We start from the raw sequence: 12962 nt of genomic DNA on the forward strand, positions 1-12962 counted from the left end.
AGCATAATGCTTGCCTCCAGTCTTGTCACAGAATAAAGATTACCCCTGCTAACTGCGCAGGGAGTATTAATTATATTAAAGACTAGGAGGCGAGCATTAAATTCCCATCCAAGATATGTTTTTTTGATGTTGGATTACTACATGTGATAAGAATGTAATGTAATTGTTAATACATGGACACCACCCTGATTTCTCTGCTTTGTATTATTCCTAGGAGAGGAGCAGAAGAACAACTGATGTAGGTGACAAGCAGTTGTAGTCGAGGAAGTTCGACATTCGGTTTGGAGTGTTTCATGTTTCTGCCGGTTGCAGGACTTTGTATGGAGTTATCAGAGTGACTTCTTCAGACCAAGTCAAAGAGGAGGAGCTCAGGGACAGGAAGTGGTCATAGCTGAGCAGGGAGTGATGGACTACAGACACTATGGGGATTGTAGTTCAGGAGATGAAGTTTGTTCAGACGTTTTTTCAGTGTTTGTTATGGTTTTGAGTTTTGTTGAAACTGCTGAAGAGTGGTAAATTAAAGATTTGAAGCATAATGCTCGCCTCCTAGTCTTTAATAGAATTAATACTCCCTGCGCAGTTAGCAGGTGTAATCTTTATTCTTAAGAGTATCCTTCAAGCGTTCCCATCTAGCGAATGCATGTGCTTTTCTCTTCTGCACAAGAAGTTCCTTGTACTCTTTCCTTAACAGGGGTCGCTGCTCAATTGCCAACGCGCCTCTTTATTTAATATTTTTTAGTAGGGCAGTTCTCTCTTCCCTGCAATCAGAGTCAAACCAACCAATTTGGGCCTATTTCCAGGCATGAGACTGATTTGCTTGACGGACATAGTCAATTGGTACGTAAGAAAAGCCATCATTTTTAATTCCTCAAGTACATCATCATTTGGAATACCTGGGGCAAACACCAATTCAATATAAGGAAGAGTCTCTGCAAAAAGCTGGTCATGATCAAGAGAATCCCATTTTAGCTGCCTTCTATTGTCTAGCATTATAACATGGTCGAATCAATTGGGTCATTTAATAACTGTACCAGGAAAGTACACTCGAGGACAAGCCTCAGTGGGAAATAGTCACTTTCCGGTTGGCTAATGTTGTAACATAACTTTATTCGGCTTAAAACCATAAAAGCATTTACAGCAATCATATAAAACATATTAGCACTATTATCTTTTAAATAGCATTCCTGTTTAGCACCCAACTCATTTGATATACTATGCAAATAGAGATTAAAACTTTTTTTTAAAAAGAAAATGTAAAAGCATCATTATTTAACACTAATTCATTGAGCTTTACATGATTTCTGATCAGAATCTAGGTTTGTACTTTTACTCTTTGTACTTTTACAAAACGTAACTGCTGATTCAGTCGATCTAATGTCACTCAGGCAGAACAGTGGCAGCAAGTAGTTTTTCCTCAGTCTACTGCACCCTGGGCAGAATAACAAAATGTGTCATACTTTCCTCCACGTTCCCGCACACTTTACATTTAACATCTGTTGCGTTTGACCATCTTGCTGTAAAAACTGCCACCTTTAGGGTATTATTGCGCATTTGAACAAATAGCCCTTGTGCATGTACGGGGCCACACAATCCAAATAAGGTTCAAAGCCATCTAATTGCTTAGACATTATTATAGAGCACCCATTCTTAATTCAGCGCACGCCCTCTTCATTTTCCTAGTGGTGGCTTCATGGAACTTTGTCTTAACCAACATCTTTGAGCTAGGTGGTAGCCCCTCTGCTAATCGAGTTCAGCTACTCAGAGCACTTTTTAGTGGACCTAAACCATAGGATCAAACCAGAACCAGTAATGGTCCACAAGTTTGTAAGCACTTCTCTGTACTAGTGTACTACGCAGTCTGATCCAGTATTGTTTAGGCTAATTTACCAATACTTCACTGATGGGTTTCAAATCACATTCCCAGTGCGAGCTGGCCATGGGGTCACCCTTGGATTGCAGGAGTATACGCTGTAAAAAAATAATTGTCAACTACGTTTAGTTCAGCAGCTGCCCAACCCTGGGCTGTGTACAATTTTAGCGCTGGGGAGATGGGACTCCTGCCATGCCCATTATAGAAAATGGGAATTCCACAGCTATACTTTTCCAGAGTTGCCGTGGCCTTTGCAAGATGGGTTGTCCACGTAAGGTTGTTCGAAAACCTGATCCCTAGGTAATCGTAGTGGCATACTTGCTCAAATTCATACTCCTCTACAAAAACCTGCAATTTGGCCTTTTTATGACTTTTCCGTTCAAATGACACCTTTGTTTTTTCCAGGTTGAGCGTCATTGAAAGCTCTTAACATTTCTTGATGAAAAACTTCAAGCTACGCCTCGAGTCCATTGGGCGAGGGACAAAACAATAGTGTGCTCTGCATAAAACAATGCTGGCAATTTGTCATTACCAAGCCTGGGGGAATCTAGGCCAGAGACCAACAGTTCCTCCATTATAGCGTTCATATACCAACAGAAAAGGAGGGGGGCCAACACACCCCCCCCTGGCAAACCTCCCCCTCTAGAGCAAAGGAATCTGCGATCTCACCATTTGAACCCCATCTCACTGACAACCTGTTATCAGAGGAGAGGTTCTGAATAGCAGCCAATAAAGGCCCGGGAACATTGTTCTCCCTCAGCACTGACCACAGTTTGCAACGGGGAACGCTGTCTAACGCTGTACAGAGATCTAGAAATATGGCATAGACTAACTTGTTGCAAAGACACATATTTGGCGAGTATTATATTCAACCTAACTTACTCGTCTATCGTGCTTATGCCAGGGGAAAATCCAGCTTGGAGGTGATTGATAATACTGTTCTCTAGAGCCCAATCTTGTATGCGGGTCAACAGCACATTTGCATACACTTTGACACTGCATCCAAAAAGATATGGGTCTGTAGTTACCCAGATTCTTATCACCCTTCTTATACAAAGGAATTATGGCACCACGACAAAATCGTGGGACACCCCCTATTCCTGCCACAAAATCGAACACATTTCAACCTCTGGGGCCAAACTTGTGGCTCATCTTTCAGCAAATCAAAAGGAACTTGGTCAGGCCCAAGGGCCTTCCCACTGGTTAAACCCTTAAGGGGCTCTCCCACGTCACTAATTGAAAAGGTAGCAGGGGTGCAGTGCACATTAGTATGTTGCAGAGGTAGTTCCTATTGATCACCCTATTCATTTTTATAGAGCATACTAAAATGTGTGTACCATATACTTGGGGGAATGTTGCATGAAATGAGCCCCACTGATTTTGATTCATTGCCACCAACAAGTTTTAAAAAATTTACTTGGTCACCTTTTTCGCTGCAAAGTAGCATTTCCTCCTATTTGCTAGCAGTGTACTGTGTCTTCTTTGATGTTACCATTAATTTATATTTCACCCAGAGGATTCTTAAGTGGGCTTTATCAATCACATTTTCATTTTTAAGGTAAGTTAAGAGGTCATTTTTGGCCCGCTGACATTCATCAAACTAGCCTTTGTTACCCATGTTATATTTTCTTATTTTTCTCACTGGCTTGCCAAATGTAGCAAAGCAAAGTCATCATCATCATATCAGTAAACAGGTCTACTATGCTGGGAAATGTATTATCTGCCATACAAATGCCTTCAATAGGAAGATCAATGCTTGCATAAATGCATGGTCTAATCACTCCCATTTTTAGCGCCAACCACTTTACCGCTTTCTTAGCTATTCCTGAGGCTGTGGGCACACTCCCACTGCTCGGACCTCCCAGTTTGCTACCACGCCCCCGGTCAAAACTTACATCACAACTTAGTGGGTAAGGGTCACTGTCACTTCGAACAATCACCTCCATACTTGTTACCATGTCGCAGTCGGTCATACTGATTAGGACATAGTCTATCCTTGAGCTGCCCAGATGGCCTGCATATGTCACTCCTGCTGGTCTATCTGGTAAGACCCTCCCATTAAGGAGCGCAAACCCAACTCGTACATTAACCTTGCTACCTCTAGAGCACCAGGATGTGTCCTGGTAGGTTTAGCAGTTTCTAATATGGGAATCCCATGCACTGTATCCTGGTCGTCCCACAAACTGGCCAGTACTTCCACAGGATCAAATTGTACATTAAAATCGCCCATAGCCAGGACCACCGGCAAATGGCTATTAGCATCTTTAATGTGATGGGATATTACCTTAAGGCTTTCCAATGGTGTGTTCCCACCAAGCCGGTTAAAAATACATCAACAAACGCCTCCCATTTCTCCTAATCAATTCTAGGCACATCACCAGAGCCCATAGGAATAACTTTTGGTGCGAAATCCACAGCAGGGCTGAGCAATATAGTCAATACTCCTTGAGCCTTCCTCTAAGGCCTTTGGTTAGCGTTCAGGCAAAAGGAACCGACCCCCGTAGTTCAAAGGGGCTCAATGCCCATATTTCCTGGAGGCAAACAAGGTCAAATTGGTGGATAAATCTAACCCAATCAAAGTCTGCCAATAACTTCTTAACCCCTTCCACATTCCAGGATAGTACTTTCAGACCCCTATTGTCATCAACCTCCACCGGCCGTTGATACTCCTGGTCGGGTGGGGGGTGGCGGGGGGGCTGGGTGGGGTTCATAAAGTCTGTACTAGACAGTCAATCCACACTGTCCAGTCCCTACCATCCTCTCCACTGCAAACACTGATTTTACGTAACCCATTAGATGTCCCCCTTTGGTTATAATCCAACATAGGTGGCTCTTGGTCGAATAGAAATTATTGTACATGCGGGGGATAAGACTGCGCTTCTAATGACAGAACACCCTCAACCAAACTTGGGTGACTCAAGAGACCTGAACATGATCCCCCGTCTCCCACAGTGCATGATGTCCTCTCTAATAACAGACTTAAACCCTCTTACATTTCTCAACGAATGGGTGATTTTGTTCACTAGTGATGATTGAACTTCAACACACCCGGTGGTCAATTGTGGGACATTGTACAAATACACACTCCTACCGTCACCCCCTGCTGACATACCCCCTCTGTGTTCTATGTTACCATCGGGTCTATGCCTATGTTGCTCGTTCCTATGCACATCCCCTTGGCTATTGGTTCAACATCCTGTGCCTTTGTTCCTATAAACATGATTAGGCAGGATAGCCAACACCACGAGTAAAACACCCCTGCAGCACTGTTAATATGGCCCGCTGTTCCATCTTTGCGGATACATATTCTCTTAGTTGGTTTCTCAACTTGGTGCCGACCTCTCACCGTGTCAGCTCCAGGACCTGCTTTGTGACTGATGGGGAGTACTGACGCACGTTCTGTCCTCCACCCTAGGGACCAATTTTGTCAAGTCGCTAGTCGAGTTTGCAGTGCCCTGGGCAAGATTCATCAACTCCGGCTGCTCTGCCCTAGTCTCAGAGGCTTTGACCAGTTTGGCCACTTCACTCTTTAGTTTAGTTACTTCTTTAGTGAGGTTAGTAAAATCTACCATTATTTCACTGGGGTTCCAGCCATTACATATACATTCAATGCATGTATTTTTAGAACTGTCTGACATAATCCAGGGTTTTAACGCGACAAACCTTTCTGACCTCCCTTTGGATAAATAAGTTCTGTAAGTCCTTACTGGACAGGGAACATTTCCCCCTCCCTTCCCTCCCCCTTCATCTTTTTGTTCACTCTCTCCCATCCTAGCTCTGTATCCTGTGTCTGTGCAAAGGATTTTGAAACTGAGAGAAGGGTACTGCGTACACTAGAGATTCACTGTGGTTAATTGTGTGCCACTCCCCAGAGAAAGTGGCGGGGTTGTCCAAACATGGTGGCTGGTTATTTGTAGATTGGACCTTCCAATGTGCTGGGTGCTGGTTGCACCATAACCTCAGGCGTAAAATGGATCAAATTCTGTTTGCATCAATCCTTTGCGGTTGTTATGGTCTCCTTCCCCATCATTGAGGGGCTGGTCCTCTTGCTTGAGTTTCACTTGACACGGCTGTCAGTACACTGATATGCAGGGGTGGAGGGAGCTGATGGCCTTCAATATGCCTCCTGCCTGGGCATATGTCTGGCCCTAAAACCAGGATTATATAGTTAACTTCACTCTGGCAGGGTGGGTTAGTTAACTTAAATGCGTCTAATGAGTCAACTAACATTTTCCCCTTCCTGGAGTACAGGCCATTCTTTTGGGCCATTGGGGCAGATAGTGTGCCTGGCCTACCTTCTAGGGTTTCCAAGGATATGGCTGATAGATGAGGGGAGTTATAAATCATATTACAATTGGTGTTCATAGGATGCTTAACTGGTATCACTGTAAGGGGACACATGTAGCACAGCAGCCCCCTTCCTTACATCCAGGGTATCAATGACGTCACCCAGGAAATCTTTGATCTCTGTTATCAACACATTGGCATAGTCTATGGGTTTAAATAGTTTGAAAAAAGTATTTCGTGGTCGTCCGCTAGAGAAATCGGGTTGTCGGCTTTCCTTTTTCCCATTGTTCAAGGTGAGAGAGAAAAATCACTTCTTTGGGCTCCTCCAACTAGATGAAGTCTTCAGCAGTTTGTACACATATAGCAGTTTGTGCAAATAGTGCAACATTCTTTAAGATTTGTTTAAAATGGTATTAACAAAATAGTAAAGTTTAAAATAGTAAAATAATAAGCAGTGTCCGTGCAAGAATGCAAAATGTTTCTGTAAAATCCAGAAAACCCACTGTAAAACCTGCTCTAAAACGGCCACATGTGGACTGCCAAACCACTCTTCATAAGATTTTTTTTTTCCTCAGAGGTAATGGGTTAAAATTGGTGCATGGGTAAAAGTAGAAATGCACGCTGTCTGCTTGGCCTTTGAGCCTCTTGGCAAAGCAGCGTAATTCAATACTGCACAGGGCTGGAGCCGGGAGGGCCGTTCATAACGTGGTCCTTACTCCTTACTGGGTGCCATCATTCATTATCAGTTATTGGTTTGCTCACCATTGTCGGCTAATAAATGATTTCACTGCCTCCCAATTAGGTAGATCCATAAAAACATAAAATTGCTATTACTCTCAATAAGGCCCCTTCCAAAAGTATAAGCCGGTGGGACATTCCCCCGCCCCCACCCCCAACAACAAGGCCACTGCAAACTCTAACCCCCATCCTAAACATTGCTGTGGCCAACTCAAATGCACATTTGCCCTGCCTGGCCACTTTGGGTGGGACCAGAGTCAGGATATTCCAGATCTTATCTATCTCCTCTAGGAATTCCAATAACTCAGGCTGTGGGTACATTTGCAGCTTAAAATCCCCCACTATCAGCACCATCCCGGGGTTCACATTAGCTAGTTACCAATTTTTTTTAACACCACTTTCAAGTCAAATACAGTCTGCATGGCATGTAAACATTAGCCAAAAAGAAGGTTTTACAACCCCTTTTCTGCACACTCAAGCACAGTAAATACACATTGGAATTGGGGAGGATTTCAATCTTAACGTTTAATTCAATTCTCACCCAAATATTTACACTCCCCCGTCCTCCCTGAGCCGCCACCTTGACGCTTCAGGCTTGCCCGCCACGATCATGTAGTATGCATAGCCTTCCAACATCACAGCTGTAAAAGCCCAGGTTTCCTGGAACAAACATTATCATGACCACTGACGAATTCAACCCAATTAGGATCACTCCAAAGGCTTCCAAGTTCAGAAACGTTCCAGGACAAGAGACTAAGCTCCTCTGTTTCCCTACCAGAATTCAGTGTGTGCACAAGGCGAGTCACTGGGTGGCTAGGGCTTTGCAGGGAGTGGCAAGATCTCTGCCATCTAATTGGAAATTCTCAATGCCATCCTTAGCTATCAGGCCCACTGGACAGATGCCCTCTTAACTGTATTTTCAGGCCAGACATAGGGCATGGCTCTAAAAATCGATGGCCAAAATATTGTAAACCATGTGCTTATTATAGAAGGAAATCTTTAAGTAATCCTTGTCCTTCACCAACGGATGCCAACATCATTGCACTTGTTTAACATCGCTTCTAATCACAGAATAACAGCCTTTCTTACTTGATAACCATTGTGTACATTGTTTTTTAAGCGATTCAGATCCCTCCATGACTCTCCCAGAAAGCTTCAGGGTGTTAACCAGGTATAGGGCTTCCACCTCAGGAGTCCCTACCGGTATAACATGATTCAAAGCATTTCTCACATTGGGATTGATAGGGTTACTGCTAGAAGTAGGAACGGTAGAAGTAAGAATAGTTGCCATGGGCAATGATCTTACTTCTGGTTTAGACATTGGAGGTGGGTGCCGGAAGAGGGCTGCACAAGTTCAAAACTTCACCTGCCCTACTGCATTTGAATGCCCTCTAAACTAAATGTGTCTCGGGCAAGGGCGCAGGGGCTTGGGAAATACCTTTATTACCCTCATTAGATTCCCTTGTGAAAGCTTGCACTAGCTCCTCTATTAGAGCGCAGGGATTTTACCTATTGTGCTAAATTGGCACAGTTCTGACACGTGGGTGCAAAGCTCTCCAAGTGTGCTGACACTGTACATTCATTACTTTGCAATGGTAAATATCTGTTATGTATTGCTATTTCAGGCACTATTTCTATCACCTCTGCTGGTTCAGGGTTACATAGAGAATCCAATATAAACTGACTAGTTTTGTCTTTAGTTCTTATTATAGGCCCTGATTGAGATGGAAGGCTAGACCTGAATCATTCATTGCACTCATGCACTTCAATAATGTAGCAAGCTGTGGAGCCTCTGCACCCCGCGGCTGAGGTCAGTATCTGAAGCACCCCCCCAGCCCCAATTGGCCATTAATTTTCCCCACCTCAAACACATCTAATGGACCTTTCTGAACCTCCTTTCTCGGAGAGGTCTTGCATTGCGCACTAAAATTTCCCACACTTGCGCCCTCTTTTACCATCACAACTACTTTGGCTATTGGGGTTAGGTCCTCCACATCCTCCACACAGTTGGGCATAGCCTCCTTACCCAAATGTCCCTTCTTTGAATTTGTATGCCCTCCACTCTTTGATCCCTTAGTTTCCCGCTCTAACACAACCAGCAAATACCTAACTTCTGTCAATACATTTGCCTCTTTGACGGGCTCATGATGGGCTCAAACATCTTACAAACTTTCTTGCGGCATATCAACCCCCCCCACCCCCAAACCCCCTCCGGCCCCTCAGCCATCTTTGGTGCACCAGACAGGCAGACAATAAAACACTGCCAACCTGTTGCACATGAGCTGGTATATAAAAATTTGCAGCACTAAAATGCACACACAAACAGAATACGCAAATACGAAATACAATTGCTAAACCTAGATAAGAAACAGCACTATGAAAAAACAAGGAAGAGAGGGTTATTATTCTCGAATTTGGGGGCCTTTTAATGAATTGTCCAGTTAAAAGTCATGTACCATCGTCTGTTTACATTAATTAGGGGGATAGTTTAATGGATATATGGAGTCGTCTTTTGTGCCTATCAATGTTGTCTTGATTGTTGTACATCAAGGATCTATATATTGGTTGTAAAATAGTGCTCTGTGATTGCTATTAGTTTCTTTATCTCATGAATTTAATAATAGTACTGTATGATTATTGTTGTAGTTGTGAATTTAACAATCTAGATGTAATGTTACGATATTGAGGTTGTGTTGCTGTTCTGTTTTGTATGTTCATTTTAAAACAACAAATAAAGTGGATAAAAAAGAAACAGCACTATGCAAAAGATACAGGAGGCAATATACAATAATTATTGAACTTCCTAAAGCAATGCTCCCCCAAATTAAAGATAAAACACTCAGTCTCCCTCGCTATCCTAGCTTAAAACCAGAAACTAAAAGCCTAACGCTTGTTAAATATACAAACGGACAAATAGATGTAAACAGAGCACCCTTGACAAACTTCACTTAGCAGGGGGCAGGTACACTTTATTTGCTTGAGGGGCAGCCTAAGTCAGTCTCCCCCACATCCCACCTTGCAAGAGCGAGTGGTAATAAGACGGGTATTATCGGGACAATAAACCCGCGGTTGTTCACTCAACATAAAAAAAACAGAACTATGCACCAAACCTACTGCCAGTAAAAGTATCACAGGTCTTTATCAGAGCTGTAACAATACTAGAAATGTACAAAGAGACAGTCCCTCAATACTGTTACTCTTATGGGCTCCTCAATTTCCCCATAAGAATAATCAAAAGGGCAGGGGACATAAAACATGTACCTTTGCTTACCCCAAAAAGTCAGGACAGGAATCTAAAGGAAGCAACCAAAAAATAAATTGTGTCCCCCATAGGAGTTTATGGGAGGAAACAAGAGCACAACATTTTTCCTGGCAGCCTGGATGAGTGGTGTGCCTCTTCTTGGACTCCCTCTCCCAGAGCCACTTTCTCTTAATCCTTCTCATGCCTCTGCAGCGGTCTTCTTCCTTTCCTTACAGAAATGAAGAGGTAATTTAGGAGAGAACCTGCCAGGCACATTTCCGCATGTATTTTTGTTATTTTTATTTTTCGTAGCGGAAGGCCTCCATTTTCGCAAACATCTTAAAGCATTGCATTTGAAAAGAATGGCCGATTCATTGTTTAAAAGGATTTTACATTCACGGTTATATTAACCTTCTCTTAATGCAAGGTTTTGGAAGCAGAAATAGGGATCTGGGCCATTTAATGCGATTTCAGTTGTGTCGTTTCTCGAAACGAACTTTAGTAATTACATCATTAACCACCAACTGTATGCATTTCATTGCAGTTCTGAACATATTATGAGTTACCTGTCCCCAACAAATGTAAAAATAAAAAATAAAAACTATAAAAGTATTACTCACCCAATACAAATCCAATTTGGATTGCTTTCTCTTTTACATTGGCGTCGGATTCCCCAATGTATGAACATCGCCTGCTGAACGAATAGGCCAACACAGAGGCCACTTTCACACCATGATCCATTAGTGCTTGAAAACAATGATGAAGCAAGTGCCTGAAAGGGGAACAAAAATATAAGTGTAATAAAGAAACATTACCATCTTAACCCTCCAAAACACAAGTGTGTACGTTCAGGTTGTCAAATCAAGAACAAAGTATCCATTTGCAGACCACTGGAACCATATATGTTATTATATGTTATTCTAGTGAAAGAATAAAGAACTGGAGATGGATTATATTGTGGGGTTCAGTGAATGAAAAAGCCCAGTTAACAAGTGAAACGTGCATTTCATTTATTTTTATTGCAACCAAAAACACGTATGCATTCAGATTAGGAAAGATTATAAGCCTTCTGAAAAACCAATAGCACCCAGGAAATCACTGTAATGGGACGAAGCTCAAAAGAAGGATTAGCGAGAAATCCAATGAGGCTGCACTAGAGAAGGGATGAAGCATAGGCATGGAAATGGCTTTCTGCTCTACAACAGACTAGCAACTTTAATAACTCCTACTGGGCCTGCTGCTACGAGAAGATATCCCCACACGCAAACCTGCGAAGATATGGTCAGAGACATGACTAAGCATGCGAGATTCTACCTGTGAAACATAGTCGCTTAAATACTTTAGGAAAGAGCAAAGATGTTATTTTATAGAGTCAATAATGTAATCTGTCAAAAAATGGTCTATGACTATTTAGCTATGAAAACACTGGAAAACCATTACTTATTGCTAAATATTTAAATTGTATGAATTTTGTTTTGCTACCACCTTGAAGAATATTGCAGCAGATGTCAGCACTCAATTTCGCAAAACTCCGAAGGCATTGCCATTCCCATAGTTTAATGAAAGGATTTACCTACGTCTAAAACGTTTAATTCGCCCCCAACATGGCATGCATTAGCCACTGAAGTTTTTATTATTTATTTCTTTAATGGGAAATACGAACACGTCATGCAGAATTTAACTAAATAATGAATATGAAAAAAGAGCAAATTGATTACAGGCACACAGTCAACCAATTGACAATGTGTACACAAAGTGGTAGCAGCACTTATTTAAAGAAAATAGCAAACATTGAAAAAAGATGCAAATGCACCAACAGAAATCAAACTTAACCAGCAAATACCATTTAAATAAATCCGATAATAGTCCATAAGCAATCACATGACAAGTTATGTTAAGAGCCTTTAATAGTGCGCACAAAATCTGTGGTGGTCTTACAGAGAAAAGTCTCGTCAGTAGAAAGTCAAATAATGACCCTACCTAGGTTAAAAAAAAGATTTTAGTTTATAGGGTAAAAGGCAAACAGGGAGTAAGATGAGGAAAGGGAAAGAAGGAAGGCCAGAGAGATTAACGTAAATCAAAGAATAGATTATAACAAAGGATATATAAAATTTAGATCGCAGGATGCACAAATGTCTTGAGTAAAAAAAAAAGTGACACAGGTAAAGAAAGCTGCAAATATCAGCAAGCAAACTTTTTTCATGGGGGCGGTTACATTCACAATGCAGTAGTCATACTCGTTTATAATAAGGCTGTTGGTGTGTGATGGCATTGAGAATTGCTCAAAAGTGCCCATGAGTTGTGGAGGATTCATACTGAATTCCTGCCCCATGAAACCAGGAAGGCCACTAGTGGAGATGGGAGAATGAGTGCCACACCCTCATGAACAATCAAAGAGGTTGACACCGAGCAATTCATGTAGTGATACGAAATTCGCCTGCGTTGCAGGTAGAAAATAGAATTATTTTTCCCCAAACTACACTGTAGAAAGCACTCCGTCAGGGGCGCCTCAGGCACAGACCTGCCACCCATTATGGCGGAGGAAAACCAGCCCAGTACAAACCCTGATCTAGTCCTCGGCTACAGACACCCAAGGACGTGCTCCAAGGCTGGCTTTCCTCTTAGGGCAACATGGTTTGCCTTCAACAGTATGGCACCCAACAGGCCTTTGAAAGGGTAAGGTGTTTTGCTCCCTAGCCTGCATTGCCTATTGTGGATGCATGGCCGCGTACTGCAGGGAAAATGTGCGTTGGGTGTTCCTGCCTTCTCGTCCCATACATTAAGAAGCCTGAGGCAATGAGATGGTGGCACTAGTCTTCACAATGA

At 42.5% G+C, this 12962-nt stretch overlaps 1 protein-coding gene across 4 annotated transcripts in view; it reads right to left on the reverse strand.

The window, feature by feature from the left end:
• The window catches only part of APPBP2 (amyloid beta precursor protein binding protein 2), a 1587742-nt gene that overhangs the window by 1289128 nt on the left and 285652 nt on the right, over nt 1–12962 (reverse strand). For all 4 annotated transcript variants that reach the window (XM_069615072.1, XM_069615071.1, XM_069615073.1 and 1 more), the window contains one exon: nt 10757–10908. In XM_069615072.1, the coding sequence (XP_069471173.1) occupies nt 10757–10908 (152 nt within the window). The remainder of the gene's footprint in view (nt 1–10756; nt 10909–12962) is intronic.

Source organism: Ambystoma mexicanum, chromosome 9, assembly GCF_040938575.1.
Source record: "Ambystoma mexicanum isolate Mex_15411 chromosome 9, UKY_AmexF1_1, whole genome shotgun sequence".
Classification (NCBI taxonomy): Eukaryota; Metazoa; Chordata; class Amphibia; order Caudata; family Ambystomatidae; genus Ambystoma; species Ambystoma mexicanum.